The sequence below is a fragment of the Cavia porcellus genome, unplaced genomic scaffold (genome assembly GCF_034190915.1).
Source record: "Cavia porcellus strain 051 isolate PalLab524CR breed Dunkin Hartley unplaced genomic scaffold, mCavPor4.1 scaffold_23, whole genome shotgun sequence".
Lineage (NCBI taxonomy): Eukaryota > Metazoa > Chordata > Mammalia > Rodentia > Caviidae > Cavia > Cavia porcellus.
In genome coordinates, this window is record NW_026947506.1 from 25,330,844 (window position 1) to 25,350,181 (window position 19,338).

Consider the following 19,338-nt stretch of genomic DNA (forward strand, 5'->3'; position numbering starts at 1 on the left):
AGCAGCAAAAGTCACAAAACAGCTGAATAAGTCTCTTGACAAAAATAAAACAGATAATTAAAGAGATTACGACCATAATGAAGGACATGGTAAATGAATCTAGAGTACATACAGATAAAAAAAAATTAGAAGAGATGCCAGGCATGGTGGTACACAAGTGTAAATCTGATACTTGGGAGGTTGAGGCAGGAGGATTGTTGTGAGTATGAGGCCAGCCTGGGCTTCATAGTGAGTCCAGGCCAGAGCTGAACTACATAATGAGAGCCTTTTAAAAAAGGGAGTGGGGAAGAGTTTAGGAAAGACATGGAAACCGCGAATGCCCAGCATAGAAAAGAATTAAATGCCACAAACAGACTCATATAGAAATCCAGAAGATTAAAAATTGTACTGAAAATATATGCAGCAGAGTAAGCAAGTAGTCTTATATTCTGAAGATAGACTATCATATCTAGAAGACAAGCTTGTGGTTGGTGGCAACCAAATAAAAGACCTCTTAAAAATAGCAAGTGAGCACAAAAATTAATCCAACAGCTGTTAGATGATGCAAAGAATTTATGTAAGATTAATTGGAATCAATGAAGAATGATAAGACAGCACAAAGGGCTTAAAAATCCTGTTTATACAAGTAATAGCAGAAAACTTTCCAAGCATGGGAAAAGAATTTGACATACAGATAAATGAGGCATATACAATTCCGCAAACTCACAATCATAAAAAACCTATACCAAGGTATACAATAGTCAAGATTCCAGAAATTTAACACAAGAACAGAATATTAAAAGCTGTTAGAGAAAGGAAACAAATTACCTATGAAGGAAAGCATATCAGACTCCTCAATACAAGCCTTTAAGTCACAGAGTGCTTGGAATGAAGTATTTCAAGTTTAAAAGAAACAACCTCTAGCCCAGATTGATGCAACTACAAAATTCTCTTTCAGAATTGTTGGAGAAATAAGATACTTCCATAATAGAGAACCCCTGAGGAAATTCAGGGCCACCAAATGAGCACCCCAAAAGTCCTGGAGGATATTCTAGAAAAACACAATGAGGACAATAATACCATGAATCCCAAGAGAATGAATCTACCAGTGAAGGCACTACAAGCTATTAAACATAAGGGAAAGAAAGAGAACCAACGACAGGAAAACAATATCACTCGACTAAGTCAATACACATTAGTTTTAGCCATTGATGTAAATGATCTCGGTTTACCAATCAAAAGAAACACATTAGCAGACTGGATTAAGAAAGAAGATTCAACAATATGCTGCATACATGAAATACATTTAACTCATAGACAAATTTATAGACTGAATATCAAAGGATGGAGAACAATATTACATGTGACAGGAACACAGAAAAAGCATGAGAAGCTCTTTTCTTTCCAGACCAAGTGGATTTCAAGCCAAGACTGATCAGAAGAAATGAAGTTCACTATATGCTTGCTAAGAGAAAAATCCAAGTGGAAGAGATAACAACCATAAATGTATACACACCAAATACCAGCAAATCCAACTATATAAAACAAGCACTCATTGATATGAAAAATCAGATAAGCAATGATCCAGTTGTAATAGGAGATTCAATACCTCAATACCACAGATAAACAGATTAGACAAAACCCAATAATACCATGAATTAAACTAGAGCTAAACCAAACCTTTGAACAAATAGACTTGGTAGGTATATACAGAGTGTTCTACTCAAAAACTACAGAATAGTTATTCTCAGCAGCATACAGGACTTTCTAAAATAGACCACATAGTAGCTCAGCGTACTTGACTGACCAAATGCAAAGGAATTGAATTATCTCATGCAGATTATCAGATCACAGTTCAAAGACATTGGAAATCAGTGACAGAAAGCCTACAAATTCTGCATAAACACATGAAAATCAAGTAACAGTCTTTTGAGCAACCAGTGGGCCATAGATGAAATTAAAAAATAAATTAGACATTTTCTACATTTAAGTGATAATGCCAGTATGACATACCAGGATTTATTGGACTCAGTGAAAGTAGTTCTATGTAGAAAATTTATAGCAGTATAGTCTCACATGAGAAAAAGAGTGTTTCTCAAAAACATAACCTAATGTTGAACCCCTAGGTTCTAGAAAAAGAAGAGCAAGTTAAACCCAAAGTGCATATGAGGGAGGAAATTATAAGGAGCAGAGCAGAAATTAAAACAAATGTGACTAAGAAAATAATACAAAGAATAAATGAATCAGTAAGTTGTTTCTTTGAAAGATTAAATAAAATTAATAAACCCTTATTCAACCTTATCCAAAAAGTAAAGAAAAGACCCAAATCTATGTAATTAGGAATGAAATGGGTACAATTGCAAAGCATCCTGCAGAAATCTAGAAGATCACCAGCAATCACTTTGAGAACCTGTACTCTAGTAAGATGGACAACTCAGAAAAAATAGACAGATTTCTAGACACACATGAATTACCAAAGCTGAATCAGAAGATATAAAACTCTAATAACCCAATATCATTCAATGAATTTGAAGAAGTAATAGCGAAAAAAATTACCAACAGAGAAAAGCTTAGGTCCTGATGGATTCACTGCCAAACTGTAAAATAACTTTAGTGAAGATCTAATGCCTCATACTACTCCTCAAACCATTTTAATGAAATTGAAGGGGATAAGATACTCCCCATCTCATTCCTGGAAGCAAGAATTACCCTGATACTAAAGCAAGAGAAGGGTCCAACCAAATAAAGAGAGCTACAGGCCAATCTCTTTAGTGAAGATAGATGTATAAATACCCAGTAAGATACTAGTAAACACAATGTTGCAAATTATCAAAAAGATTATATGCCATGACCAAGTAAGATTCATTCCAGAAATGCAGGGATGGTTCAGCATGTGCAAACCATTAAATGCAATATACCCCATTAAAAGAACAAGGGCAAATCCACATGATCATCTCAACAGAGGTAGAAAAAACATTTGGCAAGTCCCACATTCATTTATGATAAAAACCCTACACAAAATCGGTATAGAAGTTCTTTGTCTTAATCTGATAAAAGCCATCTATGACAAATGAATACCCAACATTATTCCAAGTGGTCAAAAACTGAAAGCTTTTATTATAAAATCAGGAACAAGACAAGGATGCCCACTATCACCACTCCTATTCAATATAGTTCTGGAAACATTAGCCACAGCAATTAGACAAGAGGAAAAAAGCAAAAGAAATATGGATAGGAAAGGAAGAAGTTAAATTATTATTTGTGAATGACATAGTACTCTACATAGAACTTACCATCAGAAGACTTGTAGGTTTAATAACCAATTTCAGCAATGTAGCAGGATGCAAAGTCAACACTCAAAAATCAATAGCATTCCTGTACACAAATATCAAACTCACCGAGAGAGAAGTCAGAAACAACAGCATCAATAAAAAGGAAATGCTTGGGAATCAACCTAGTGAAAGAAATAAAAGACCTTTACATTGAAAACTACAGAACCTTAAAGAAGAACATCAGAGAGAATATCAGAAAATGGAAAGATATTCCTTGTGATTGGCTACCTACTGAAATGGCTATATTTCCAAAATAGTTATACAGATTTAATATTATTCCAATGAAAATGCCAATAGAATACCTCATAGAATGAGATAAAATTCCTTCCTAAAATTCATTTGGAACCAGAGGAGGCCTAGCATAGCAATAGAAATTCTGGGCAACAAGGGCAAGGCAGGGAACATCACAGTCCCTGACCTGAAAGTACACTACAAAGCTATCGTGATTAAAAACAGCATGGCACTGGCAAAACAAACAAATAAATGAAGCAAAGCAAAGCAAAGCAAAACAAAACAGAACTAAGGATCAGTGGAACGGAACAGTGGAAGGTGCAGAAACAACTCCAAGCATGCTCAGCCATCCAATCTTTGGCAAAGGAGCCAAACATCTCAAGTGGAAGAAGCCTATAAAACTGGCTTTTAGCATGCTGAAAATTGAACCTAGATCCATATCTCTCATCATGCACTAAACTAAAATTGAAATAGATCAAAAATCTAAATATTCAAATGGAAACACTAAATCTTCTGGAAGAATAGAATAGGTAAAATTCTTGAAGAAATGGGTCTAGGTAAAGACTTTTTGAACAAAACCCCAGTTGCACAGGAAATATTGCAAAGAATTAACCAATCAGATCACATCATATTAAAAAGCTTCTGGATGGCAAAAGAAATCACTAACAGAGTGAAGAGAGGCTACAGAATGGGAGAATTTTTTTTTTCAGCAGTGATTCCTCAGACAGAGGACTCACATATAGAATATATAAAGAACTAAAAAAAGAGAATCAGACTGCCCTCCAAATTTAAACACCTAATCCAAATATGACCTTCTGAAATGAATAACCATTTGTCAGGTGAAGAAGTACAAACAGCAAATAAATAGCATATGAAAAATGTTCAGCGTCACTGGTCATTTGAGAGATGCAAATTAGAACAACACTGAGATCCCATCTAACTTCAGAAAGAATGGCTACTACCAAGAAATCAATCAAGAACAAAAGTTGGAGTCATCCCGCCTCAGACAAACTGAAACCGACAAAGAAAGAAACTGGGCCTCCTATATATGCCTGTATGGAAGGAACAAAAAATATGAGAAAATGAGACAACAAGAAAGGGTCCTCAGCCCCCAATCCTGAGAACACTGATCCAGGAAAGGTAAATGCAAAGGAGAATGAGGACAGAAAACATGCAAAATCAGGCATGGCATCAATAGATATAAAGCGATATCTTCGGGACCTCATAGACGAGTTCAAAAGTGAAGTATTTAACAAAGTAAAGCAAGATATAAGTAGAATAGTTAAAGAAATGCTAAGCACCTCCCAAGAAAAAACAGATGGTAGAATGGAAAAACAACCAAAAAAGGGGAGAATTGTTTGATGGAGAAAATAGATAAAATATAGAATACATGAAGCAGGTTCAAAGAGATTACCAGGAAACTAAAAACTATTGAAAGCTGGCATAACGGCTTGAAAGAAACTAAGGATAGATTATCTGAACTGGAGGACAGGTTTGTAATGTGGGAACATGAAAGGAAAAACTTCTTAAAAATAACAAAGAAACAAGCAGTAACAATACAAAGTCTAGAAGATGACAAGAGGATCTATAACTTAAGAATAAAGAATGTGAGAGAAGAAGCAGGGGTACAAACAAAGGAACTGCAAAGGCTATTCACAGAAATAAGAAAGGAAAACTTTCCAAACATAGGAAAAGGGACAGATGCTCAGATGTAAGAGGAATACAGAACTCCAGCCACCTACAATCAAAACAGAACTATACCCAGGCATATAATAATCAAGATTCCAGAAATTCAATATAAGAACAGAATATTAAAAGCTGTCAGAGACAAGAAACAGATCACTTACAAGGGAAAACCCATCAGAATTACAGCAGACTTCTCAGCACAAACCATCAAATCTCGAAGAGCGTGGGGTGAAATAATCCAAGCCTTGAAAGACAATAACCTCCAGGCAAGATTGATATGTCCTGCACAATTGTCCCTAGAAATTAATGGAGAAACAAGGTGCTTCCAGGATAAAGAGGAACTTGGGGAATTTGCAACCGCCAATCCAACTCTACAGAGAATACTGCAAACATTCTAAAGAGACAGAAAAGTACCAGGATTCCAGAAACAATGACAGAGAGGTCACAATGAATGAAGCAGAAAGCCAAATGAAAAAGACAAACAGACAACTAATGACAGAAAAAGAGCACAACAGAAACAAGGCAAAGAAGGTTGGATATAATTTATAATATAGATGGCATAAATACACTAATTTAAGGGAAGAGAGAGAATCGCAGGCAGAGTGGATCAAGAGGTAGGATCCACCGAGACTCTTTATAGGAAATACAATTAGCCTGAAGAAGGTTGTATAGACCAAAATCAAATATGATAAAATGGAACTCAATGTGATAGGGAACCAGAGAGTAATAGGGGTAACTGGGCCAGTATTTATGGATAGGTTGAACAGACAGGCTTTAATAAATGAAGAAATATAACTAGAAATCCAACCCAGGAGTGAGAAAGTTCAGAAATACTTAGGTAAATAGCAGGTTGCCCCCACCAACATAAAACCATGAGTGATGGGGAGACCCAAAAAGACACAGTTCATTCTGGGGGAGAAAAGGGGAGGAATAGTCTTCAAAAAAAAAAAAAAACCAACAGAAGGTATAGTTAATAGTGTATCAGGAATTAAAATCCTTATTACTTGAATTACTCTGCTTGTTTGGAACGTGTTCCATCCTAGTTTGTATACAAGCACTGGATCTGAGGGCACAGACAGCTGTCCTGAAGATATCAGGACATAGCACAGTGGTCATCTTTAATTTCCTATTAATTCAATCAGGATCCCTGTATGACTTATACCATTGTATCATGACTGATCTTAGTTAAATCTGACTTGTCTGAATACTGCTTATTATTGACAGATTTTATTCAAAACTGTTAGGTGGCTGGTATCAAGTTGAGGAGTATACACAACTATACTGAAAATGACAATGATTCACCACAATATCCATTCTGATTTGATTATTACCTGTTTTTGTAGCTCTACACTATCTACAAAGTTGTATTTCTGTTAATTCTGTTATGTACTGATATGTTCAACTATACTTTATCTGATGATATAGCCAATTTGGTTGATGATAACAAGAACCAGCACAGTAACCATGATAGAACTCCTTATACAGCAGTTTTATATGTCTTTTTAGTTTTATGTGTCTAAATGAATATGTTTAGTTCTGTACTGCTTTGTTCTGTTTCTCCCTCTAATACAGAAAGAATAGAAATACATGTTAAGGCTCATGCTTGTGTAAAACCTATAAACGGTTTATGAGAACTGATCTTATGACAAATGATAAAATGAACAAATACTTTGAAGGAAAGAAAGGGGCACTGCAGCACCCAGTGCTGATTCTGGAGTGTTACGATGTGAAATCCAGCAATATTATTAATCTTTGTTCAGAAGGATTTTAACCTAATAAGCTTTGTTAGGTCTCAACATAAATGAAGATATGGATAATACATGCATGTCTAAGTGTATAGGACTGATAGCCATATTACTTAGTTTTTGTTGGATAGTTGAACACAATGGTTTGCAGTCTCCTCGGTTGAATTTCCATTTATAAGTTCCACTTTTGTATCTTGAACAATTATTTGTGGGGGGACAATATGTATACATGAACTAGTGATTTATTACTGCTTATTTCTTTTCTTTGAAAGTTTGTACTATTTCTGCCCATTTTCTATTCTGTTTTATTTTTCTTTAAGTTGGCAAGACTGTGTCGAAAAAGCGCTTCTTCCATTGCTGTGGGAGGGTAAACTAGTACAAGCACTATGGAAATCTTTATGGGGAGCCCTCAAAAGACTAAAACTAGACATTCCATTAGACCCAGTTGCTCCTTTCCTAGGTATCTTCCCAAGAGTGAAAAGCACCATATCACAGTGATACATATTTACTCATGTTTATACCAGAACAATTTATAGCTAAATCTTGGAAACAACCCATATACCCATCAACAGAAAATATGGCGTCTATATACAGTGGAATACTACTCTCCCATAAAGATACGAGAGTCATTTGTCGGAAAATGAATGCACACATAGATAATCTTTGGTGAAATGAATCGTACACACAAGCTTAAATAGCACATGGTTTCTCTTATTTGAGAGACTCAAAGGGTAAATATGGAGCAGAATGTAGGATAAAATTTGTAAGGGAGGGAAAGGAAATAGTAAAAACAAGAATTAATTTATGTCATGTACAAGTAAAAATTCCCTAGGACGAACCTGATCATTATGTAAGACGAATATTTTACAAACAAAAAAATAAAGTTAAAAAACATGTGTACTCATAGACACTAAAATAGCCAGATAGAGACCTACATGGAAGAAATTTTCAATCAACTGCCATCATTTTTCAAAAGTCATAATTTATAAAGTAAATTATTTTCTTTTGCTCCTAAAATTACTATTAAGACTTTATTTTAAAGCAAAACTAAATTCTATTATACTTAAAAAAATTTTTTGAGACCGTCTCATTATGTATCTTTGGTTGGTCTTGAACTCATGGTGATCCTTCTGCCTCAGCCTCATGAGTGCTGGGACTACAGGCTTGTGCCACCAGACCTGGATTAATATTTCAATTTTTAAAGTAAATTATAAAACTGGTTTCTCTACATAATCAAAAGCAGATAAAGGAATAAATAGGAAACCTTGTATCATCTATTAATAAGACCAAGTGTGTAGATGTGATTGGTAAGCAAGTCGAAGTAAATAGTCACGTAGTATACACAGGGAAGCCTCTTTTGAGACAAGACTTTAGTTCTTAGGGTATGATGTGGAAATTCCTATTACTGCTGAGCAGGGTCTAAGGTAGATATATTCTTCTATTTTTCAAGCTTGTCAAGCTTTTAATCCTTTCACCTGGAGGCTAAGGAATGCCAGTTTTCAGAATTCCAGTGTTCATAGCAGTATGTTAGCTGGATTTAGACAGGTGCAAAAGAAAGACTGAAGAAATTTTAATACTTCCAAGTGGCAACTATGGAGATTTGGAGTAATTCATAAGCCCTGGGAAACAGCAAAGATGAAGAATGAATTGTAGTCACCCAAGATAACAAAAAGCTGGACATGCTGGTGCATACCTGTAATCTCAGTACCTAGAAGGCCGAGGCAGGAAGCTTGCTATGAGTTTAAGGTCAGTTTGGGCTACATAGTGAGTTGAAGTCCAGCCCGAACTACATAGTGAGACCCTGTCTTTAATCTTCTTTAATCCTAAGCACTTAACCACACACCGAAGCACAACCCTGTGGGATGTCCTGTCTCATGGCTGAGCCCACAGTCCCAATGCAATATCAAGCAGGTTCTTTCCAATTAGAGAGTGGTTGCATCCCTAGAAAATCCAGTGAGGCTGGGTTGGAGACGGCCTGTCCAATATAAAGGGCCAGACTTTCCTTGCTCCTGGGTGGACAATTAATCAGACACTGTTGCCTGGGATAGAGAATCTGAAGGGAATGGGCAGGAATAAGGGCCCACTCATAGATCATTTGCTGGGGCAAAGGGGTTGCCCACAGTCAAGTGGCTGATGTGGCTCGGTGAGCTGCTCTCACCCTCCTCCCACTTTCTGAACTTGGTTCTTCTTTCTTTTCCATTAGTTTAGTCAATTTGTTGATTGCAGCCAAGAACTCTGGCAGGTCTCATTTGCTCTGGGCCTCTGTTCCCCTCCATGTGCAATAAACAGAATTCAATGCTTTCAAGGCTCCTGGCTTGGAAGGTGAGTGAGGAGTCATTGCTTGTATGTAACTTGAGTTCTGGAATTTCCAAGAGGCTTTCAGTTGTGTCATGATTATTGTGGATGGTGCGATCCTGGATGGGTTTCTAGGTTCTTGTACATGAGGAACAAAGAACTGGATGAGGCATGTGATGGTAAGGAAAGAGCAGCAAAGTTTTAATTAGGCTATAGTACACGCAGAGTGAATGGGCTCGCACTGAGGGGAAAGAAAATGGCAGGATGCTTGAGGGCATCGGGTTCAAGAATTTAAAATGTTGCACTAGGTCTCAGGTGCTTCCTGTTGATTCTTCCAAAGGGTGATTGACGCTGTGATTGACAGGGTGCTGAGTCATGTCAGCCATGTCTACTGCGCTTGTCCTGTCCCATACTTTACTCTGTTAGAATTGTATGCATGAGCTGCAGTCCATACGCCTGACACCCCGATGAGCTCCAAGTGAAGAAAGGTTACTGTAGATCATGATGGAATCTGGCATGAGTGCATCTTATCTCCAACTCAGAATAGCAGCCTTAGGACCAAGGGGTTGGCTCTAGGCACTGCCCAGATTCAGGTGAGCGGAGGAGAGTGGTCCATCAGCCCAAACTGTATTATCTGCATTTTCGTCTTATCTAGATTGGAGATACAAGGTTGCTCTGACTGGTGTAAGGAAAGTGTTTAGGACAGTATCTGAAAAATACGAAGCCCTCAATGAATGATCATTAGTTGGAATGAGTTGTATTTGACATGAGGAACCTATCTGGCTATAAATTAACTGATTAAAAAGAAAGATTGTGAAGTATTTGAGTGAGTTTAAAAACTCACTACCCCATCTTTAGATTCTGAAAAGTGTGTGTGTGTGCATGTATGTGTGTGAGAGACAGACAGACAGACAGACACACAGACAGATGGAGAAACTGGGGAGAGAAAATTAGGGACCAAGAGAGCAAGACATGGATTGGAATTGCTGCTTCGAATAATTTAAGCACAGTCTTGCCTGATGAGGAATGATGTCTCATGCATGTGACATTACAGTTTTGCATGGTCTCTGACTGAAGGCCGTGTGCTTCGGGTTTTAGGTGTTTACTCTTACGCCTCAGAACTTTGGAGGATAAAAGGTGCATTTTTCTTATGAACAGGTTTCTTTATACCTACCTGATTATTTTGATTTAGGAAAATTCTCAGCCTAGAATTAAAATGGGGGACACCTTAATTTCTTGTTTGTTAACCTGTACAGAACCCTTCTCAGACTCCCACAAATGACTCCACCTGTTTTGTGTCGCTTTAGGGACAGTCCTTAGCTTCTTGTCCTCAGCGGTGAAGTCTAAGCACAGAGCAGGTCACCCAGTAATGAAACACAGGTTGTACTAACACCTCAGGGTGCACTGGCACCACCTAGTGGCCACTACTCAACAATTTTTTCTAGAAAGAAAGAAAACCCAAAGGTCCAGAGCCTCCCTACCTGATTTGCCTGTTTGCTTATAAACACTTGAAAGTGCCAGGGCTCAGTTACTGTAGGACTAAATCTGTAAGACGTTCTGATTTGCCTTTTTCTGACCTTTCTAAAAAGATCTGACTATAGGATAAGAAAATGGAGTACAGTACTTTGTTGAGGGTTCTTAGCCCTTTCTGACAACCCTGTAAAAAAGTGTATGTGTGTCAGAGACGAGCTAATACCTTCCTCTGAGTTGAGTGGGAGCATATGAAAGAAAAGTGAAGTCATGTTATCACAAAAGGAGGGGCACAAATTACTCTCCCATGAGAAGGGAAGAAAGTCTGAGGAGTCCAAGGAGAATTTATTTTCTATGGATGCTAAACACATCTTTCTACAGTGCATGCCAGATAATTACATTTCTCTCCTTTAGTAGGAGTGTATTTCTTTTCTACGGGTGCAGCAAACCAATTTCTAATAAATTTTCCTTCTTTAACTGTTGGTTACTAGTATACGTTTCAGTATAAAAATAATACTGACAGGGTAGGACTTGAAAAATGCAAGAAAGTAGAAATTAACAGCAGGCAGGAACTGTGGTATCTGGTCCTGAACACAATCATAACTGCTGTGTTACTCAGTGAGGCTTTGCCCTGAGCTCAGACTCTGGGACCAGCCATGCCTGGGACAAAACCTCAGCTGGGCCATTTCATAGCTGTGAATTCACTTTCCTCATTTTTAGGATGGGGATAATAATCCTTTGTGGCATACATAGGGTTGTTATGAGGGTTAAACAGATTAATATATGTAAATTTGGTAGAACAGTAAATTTTCTGTGCATTACTCTCCTCTATTTCTTCTTCTTTCTCCAATTCTTTTTTTTTTTTTTTTTGTCTTTTTCGTTTTTTATCAGTACCAGGGATTGAACTCACGACTGCCTGCTTGCAAGGCAGGCGAACTCAGGACTGCCTGCTTGCAAGGCAGGCGCTTCTGCTGCTGAGCTAAATCTCCAGCCCCCTTTCTCCAATTCTTCACTGCTTTCAAGAATATGCTCCACCAGACATCCTGCTAGAAACCATAATTTGTTTATTAAACTGTTTCCATCTAGTTTTTTATTTTGTATCTTTTTTCTGCACTTTCTTAATAGCTGAAATTATACTAAAATATAAATCTATATCTTTCAATGTCTTCACATTACATTGTAATATTATTTATTCATTAGAATATTGTCAATAATTGGTTGTTTTCATGTTACTATTTCTGGTACAATAGTATGACACCCAGATCTGGATTTGTGCATTTTTATGTGAATATGTGAAATGAAAGAAAGCAGCATTTTTCAAAAGGGATGAATGTAAAATTTTCTTTTCTAAAAATGAAAAGATATAACATGTTCTATTTTGCAATGTTATATTTCTGGTTATATTTTTCTTCTGGCTAGAGATTCACCATTTTTTTTTCTCTTATTCTATAGCGCCTAGGGATGTCTGTCCAAGGCATGAGGCTAAGTGTTGAGGATGTCACTAACACCAAGCAAGATACTTTTTTTGGAGAATGCAGAAGTTAAGAGACACTCAACGTGACAGAGTGGAAATACTGAGCCACTAACACTGCTTGAGGAAGTTGAAATTCACACTGGTACAGAAGAATAAATAAACCTTTGCTGGGAAAGAAGGATGCAGAATAAAATAATCTGGGCAGAAGAGTTGGCAATGAGTAAAATGAGAGGTTAAGAGCAGCTCTAGAACGTCCATGAATTACTGTGCGATTCTCCTTAAGTAACTGTGGTGTGCGTACAGGGCAGGAGTCAGGAAACAACGCTGCCAGTGCTGTTTGGGCCCAGAACTGCAATCCAAGATTCTACTTTATTCAGTGGGACAAAGTGGAATAAATCAAGGCTTTAAATCAGGAAAGCAAGCTGTTTTAGGAGGATGATAGAGATGAGGGAGAGAACAGACAGGAATAAAGCTAGGACAATGGCTGGTACCTGAGTTAATGAGCATCTGATGATCCGAATGAAAGGAGGCCAGATTTAAATATGTTCTGAAGATGTTAAAATTCTCAAGTGGAAGTAGGTTATGATAGCTAAGAATAAGCAGCAGAAGACCTAAGATTTCTGGCTTTGGGAGGCAGGCATGACACTTGTAGGATGAAAATATAAAAGCCTCAGTAAACAGGAATGGGAGCAGAGAGAAGGGTAGCGGGGGTCTGTTCAGATACGCTGCACGTGCTGTCACGGAAACAGGTGCAAGGAATGAACAGTTGCAAACATAGTTATGGAGTCTGGGAGATGGGGTTGGAATCGCCCAGAGATGCATTTCTTGCAATGGGTCCAGCTAGCTCACTGGGATAGGGGTACACCTAGGAACTCAGCCGTCTACTTCCTGTGTTTATACATCACAAAAATTTTGGTGACCTCAGTGGTGTTTGCAACAGAAATGTCAGAATAGCATAATATTGTGGTGCTCCTGCCTCTCTTTGGTTAAAAAGATGCCCAGATATATCAATACCTAGAAGTTAGATGAAATTTCTGTTTCTAAAATAACTACATCATCCAACCCAATGTTTGGGACTTGGCCATACCAGCTCAGGGTGCTATTTCCTGCCCACTTACCTTCTTCCAGATCCTTCCCGGGGAAGACCTGGCAGACTTACAACCCGCAGGCCAAACAACATTTCTTTCCTACACTCTGGTTGGTTCTAGTCTAGAGGCTTGTATCCATAGAGCCTGAGTATAATGAGTGTACAATTACAAATCCTCTTGCCTTCCAGGACCTTCTAAACATTTAAGACAATTTTTTCACCCCAATAGCCTCAACTCAGCTAATTCTCTTTAGTTTCTGGGATCCTCTGTACAAACACACATATATAACCAGCACTAGCAAGAGAGGTTATCTTTTGGGACCCTAATGAGGGCAAGCCAGATAAAATCTCAGGATTTACTATTCATGAAATTTTTATTCCAGGCAACTGTCAAGGCTTGTGTCTTTATGACCCCTCAACCCCAAGGCCTCAAGCAGACATAGGTAGGGCTTTTTCAGAGATTGTAGCTGCATCCACAAATATGGAAAAAAAAATTCCCTAGTCTATTTTTATTCTGAGACAGGGTCTTGCTAAATGAGTTGTCCCAGGATAAGTTCAAATGTGTGATCCTCTTGCCTTAGCCACCCAGACCACTGGGATTACAGGCTTGTGTGACCACACCCAGCTGTCCCCAACCCTTTTTAAATTTTATTATCAGACACTGCCAGACCTTTGTTATATTGCCCCAGCTGGCCTCAGACTTACCCTCCTCCTGCCTCCGCCTCCCAAGTACCTGGAATTACAGGCTCCCGCCACCACACCCAGCTAGCATTTAAAAAAAACTAGTTTTCAGATGTCACTTTGATATCTTTAGCATGTTTTAGTAAAACTTAAAACCCTATATATATAATTTTAGATTTTGTTGTCTTAGCTTCTTGATGTCCTGTGAACTTTGAGGGCTTAAGATCACAGTAGTACATTTTCTTAGACTGTCAGAAAAACTTTGTCAGACTGTTACACTGTCTTTTTAAAAAATTTTAAAAACTATTTAACTTGAAAGTAATACTTCAACCAATGTTTCCTGTGGGTTATCGCACAGTAGCCTTCATGCACACAAGCATTGGCTTGCCTATTAATTCAGTGGTAATTGCCACTCTTGTGTCTTTTAAAACAGATGGTGACATAGCAACTAAAGTTACAAAGGACAATTATTTGAATGCCTCTGAGGTCAGGCACCTTTTAAATTTGTGTTTCAGGTGAAAAAAAGTAGTTAGAAATTCTGATCCTGACATGCTTAGGTCTGAAAGCAAGAATTGGAAACTATTTTTTGTCTGTGCGAGACAAATAATTTCACCTCGAGGAACAGTGCAGAAGTCAGTAATTTCACTCCCGTGAGAACAAGTGTCTCACTCCTATGAGAATATCAAGCAAAACTACAATTTCGAAGTAACCTGATGCACCGTTAGGCACACTACTAACTTCTCATTACTTAGAAAAACTTGTAGGCATTTTTCTTCAAACTTGAGCAGGGAATGTACTTCTGTATTTTTCATGGAATTGATATTTCTGTTTTCTTTTTTTTTAAAACTATGTAGCTCAGGGTGGCCTTGAAGTCACTCCATGTTGGTCTTGAACACTCAATCCTCCTGCCTCAGCCTCTTAAGTGCTGGGATTACAGGCTTTGCAAACATGCCCACCCTGAACATCCTTACTTTGTATCACTATGTCACCAAACTGAATTTAGTATTTTGCTTTTAATCATTTAGTTAACAGTATAAATATTACTTCAATTTCCACCATGGTTTCTTAATTTAAATATATGGCTATAAGTCTATAAACCCATACATTTTTGTGTATCTATGTTAGCATTAGGTTAATCCTGCTAATTTGGGCCTGGTGATGTGGTGTAGAACCACCCAATGGTGACCGAGGCAGAGAGTAGCAGCAGCTTCTTACAAAATGTTTGAGTCTTACTCACTTTTGCTGAAGTTTAAAAATGCTTAATTTTGATCAGAAAATTGAAAATGACATCTGTACTTAGCCTATTTTAAATTACAAATAAATTAACAGGCTAAAGAGACTAAACAGGCTTATATTACATTTAATAGTGTCAACATTGGAGACATTTGGAACTTCATGAAGCATAACTATAAGTTCAATGTAGAACCCAGTACAGATTTTGGATGTCTTATTAGGAAACAAAGTGCTTTAAGAAATATTCCGAACATTGCTTTCATGGGAAAGGGAAGCTTTTCAAAGTTGTTTGAGGTGCTGTAACACATCAACTGAGAATCCCAGCTGTGCAACTAAATTGGCCGTCTGTTCTAAAATCCAGGTGAGGCTTGGGTTTGCAGAATGTGCAGGTTCTTTTGTTCTGCATTCTTCTAAACATACACAGTCTACCCTCCTAGTACCGTTGTCACAGTTTTTGTTAAACTCAGCATTATTTTCATAGAGTCTTTCATCTTTAGCTTCATCAATCTTTTTCTCAGCTGGAACTACATGACAAAGGTCCATATCCTCAATGGAGTCCAATAAATCTCCAACGTGGGGCCGGGGAGTGATTGATTTTAGATGTGTGAGCACATGCTCTTCACAGTGGCCAACTGCATCCAGGAGATTATTTATTTTACTGATCAGAGTGGAACTATTATCATGAAGGTGACACCAGGAGAGCAGGGCACTGAAAGAAAATATTTAAAAAAGTTAAATGAGAAAAACTTCAAATAGTCACAGGCTTTTACAGCCTGGAATTGCAGGCTTTTAGAATTTTTAAGGCCAAGCCCTACATGTTTTTCTATTGGAAAACACCATGTAAAAATGAGTTAATAATAGTAACTTAAGTCAGCATCAAGAGAGTAATGATGGTAAAATAGAATTAACATATTCACTACTGGGACAAGCTGCCTGGTAGAATAGTCCTGTGTGTACTACCAGTGATTCAAGCTGGTGGGAACACGATAAAAAATAAGAATGTTATCTTTTAACACAAATTAAGCAAGCACACTAATCATATGAACTGTTTACACCACCTCCACAGCTTTACATCTACTTGTCATGACTGTATCACAGTGGATAAGCCCGTCCTGCTCTCAGTTTTGTATGTTAGTTGGTCAGCTGGTCCTGCTATATGCCATTACTGCTATGGATTAAAATATACGGAATCATTTCTTCAGTTCTGGTCTGTTGTATTTTGTTCTACCACATGTGCAAGTATTAACAACTTTTATTTAGTACCTGAAGATCTTTTAATTAGAGAGGATAGTTTTGAGTTGCAAAGTATATACCTTTCTACCATTTCTTTGAAGAATAAAAGAGGACAATGTCTGGTTTACATATGAAGGTTTACATATGAAGTAATAAGTTTTACTTTTCAAAGGCAGCATCACTGTTATGTTCTGAAATACTCAAGCACATCAAACACTTCATTTTTACTTATTACTTTACAAAAAGTACTCCAGTGATATGGCTAAAATGATTCAGCACTTGTTTTTAAAGTTACCTCAGCGTTCCTCTGAGCTGTCCGTAGTTCATAATAACTTCTGCACCTTCCTTATAGCCTTGATTGAAGCCCTGCTGAAGAGCAACTGCTTTACCAGCATCGATTCCCTCTCTGTAACCTTCCTAAAATAAGTCATGAGAATTGCACCAGTGACTACACAATGTGAAGCATATGTAGGCTTTTCTAGAAAGGCACAGAATCGACTTATAAAACAGAAACTTGGCCTTTCTGTGTTATTGAACATAATATGGCATACGCACCGAAATAAGAAAAAGTTTATCTCCCAATGGCTTATTACTGGTTAGTCTTTTCTTTAGTTCACGTATGTATTTATTTACTGGTACCAGGGATCAAACAACCTCACATCTGCCAGAGAGGCGCTTTAAGTCTAGATGGACTGGGCACATTTTAAATATATTTTGCCTCTTTTGACACAGTATGGCGAAATGTAGTTCAGGCTGGGCTTGAACTCACTGTGTAGCCCTGGCTGGCCCTAAACTTGTGGTTATCCTCTTCCCTCAGCCTCCCAAATGCTGAGATCATAGCTGTGGGCCTCCATGCCCAGTGAAACACATCTTCAAAAAACTGTTAACAGTGTCTCCGCAGAGAGGAAATTACATGTCTGACACTTGGCAACTGCCTGGAATTGTATAGGTGAGTAAGAAGGCTGGCAAAATCAGGAAAGAGGAAACAGTTCTAGGAAAAGGAAAACGGGAAGTCTGGCTTTAGAAATTTTGCTTGATACTCAAATTCAATGAGCCTGCAGATTCTCAGTGAGTAGAGATTCTGCCTTGTATCTCTCCAGGGTGTCAGGGAACTAACTCACAAGACGCTCAGTATTTACAGATCTATTTCGAACCTCCTGGAAAGCATTTTTGTAACTGACAACATGATTGTTGAACTAAGCCAGAATTACTTTACTGGAAGATTAAATTACAGCAGACGCCCCCACCGCTGCAGTGATCCACTCAGAAATTAACGCTTACTTTAAGGAAGAGTGAGGCAAATTAGGAATGCAGTTCACAGTTAATAAAGGAAACCAACTTTCTTGGTTCTCTTCCCTAGCAAGCTCTCCCCTATTTCTCTGAGACAGCATTCTTACATCTGCCTTTCCCAAATACTTTGGCTGGTGTCACTCCTAACTGGGTTCCCTCCCCACATTCAGGGGGCGTCTAGCGACGGTATCGTCCGTCGACAGTCACGAGTGGTCGGTCCCCACATGCTTCTTCCCCATCTCTTCTACTATGATTCTCACTGAACTACAAACTCTTTCGGTCTGGATAAAGTTGATTTTAGTAAGTCCGCAACTATGGCAGGTGCTCACTACACAAAACACTGGAAAATCTGAGCAAAGTCGGGGCAAACGGGAGCAGGCAAACCCGGGGCGGGGGCGCTCGGAACCTGGATCAGTCACAGCCCCGAACCCCGGTCCCCCCAGGTCGGCCCCCACAGGGCCCCCGCTGCCTCCGCCCCGCTTTACTTTAACTCGTCTCTGCATGTGGCTCCGCCATTCCCGCTGTACCACAAGGGACTCGTCGGCGTCCTCGTCAAACACGTCTCCCTGGTCTCCACTCTTCCCAGCGGACTGAGCAGCTTGAACCCAGGACATCACCGAGGCAACCACCAGAGTCGCCGACCACCGGAAACGCCGGCGAGTCCTTCCGGCGTAGCGGGCGGGGCGAGGGCTGCGCTCCGGGCTCCGAGTGCGGCTGCGCGTGCGGGGGCGGGCTCCGGGTGCACTGGGGCGGGGGGCGAGCTTTTAGTTCCAGGTTGTGGGGGCGCTGTCAGCTGCGGAAAGGGTGCACGTGTTAATGGCGCGAGACGCGTTGTTCGCGTGCCTCGCGACCTTGCTGTTCGCCTGCATCCTAAGTAACCCAGCTGTGTTCCCGTCTCTGTGTACTGGTCTGGGTTAGGAGGCGGGCGCTTGGGTGGAAGCGTTCATGGTGTTGACTGCCCAGGATTCCTTTAGGATCTATTCGGTGCAGCCAAGAACAATGGTAAAAATAAAAATAAAAATAAAAATAAAAATAATTGATTCTGCTGCCAATTGAAGATCAATAAGAAATGTAAAATCAATGCATTTTTTTTTTTTCATCGATTGGCAGCATCCTAGTGCCCTAAGTTCAGGGGCTTGGCTTGGGGAGGTGGAGGCATAGTACTCATACCTAACCCTCAGGTTGGGCAGGATCCAGGAGGGAAGCTGGATGCGGGTGACTGAGTGGACACCAGCATCTTGCTGTTTACCCTTTTCGTAACTAAAGTGTGTCATATTATCATAATGACCTAAGTTACATTTTCTTGAATACCTAGTTTGTGTCTGGCATCATGTGTTAGGCTTTTGAGATCTATCAGGGAGCAACACAGATAAAGGTTCCCAGCCCTGTGGACTTTCTGAGTGTACAGTTGACAGAGAATGAGCAATGAGTAATGGATGAACAACTCATTTTTTCCCCCCTGTTTTTTTGAGTCTTGCTTTGTAGTGCAGGCTGGCCCTGAACTCATTATGTAGGCTAGGCTGGCCTCGAACTCGCAGCAATCATCCTGTCAACCTCCTGAATGCTGGGATTACAGGCATACACCACCATGCCTGGTTTATG

At 39.0% G+C, this 19,338-nt stretch overlaps 1 protein-coding gene across 1 annotated transcript; it reads right to left on the reverse strand.

The window, feature by feature from the left end:
• Positions 1-15,324: 15,324 nt before the first annotated feature.
• Yae1 (YAE1 maturation factor of ABCE1) lies at positions 15,325-18,430 on the reverse strand. The gene is made up of 3 exons (XM_003470089.5): positions 18,222-18,430; positions 16,742-16,863; positions 15,325-15,922 (listed from the first exon to the last, which is right to left on the reverse strand). Exons 1-3 carry the CDS (start codon positions 18,348-18,350, stop codon positions 15,493-15,495), a joined length of 681 nt encoding a protein of 226 aa, XP_003470137.1. The 5' UTR covers positions 18,351-18,430; the 3' UTR covers positions 15,325-15,492.
• Between the last annotated feature and the right edge of the window lie 908 nt (positions 18,431-19,338).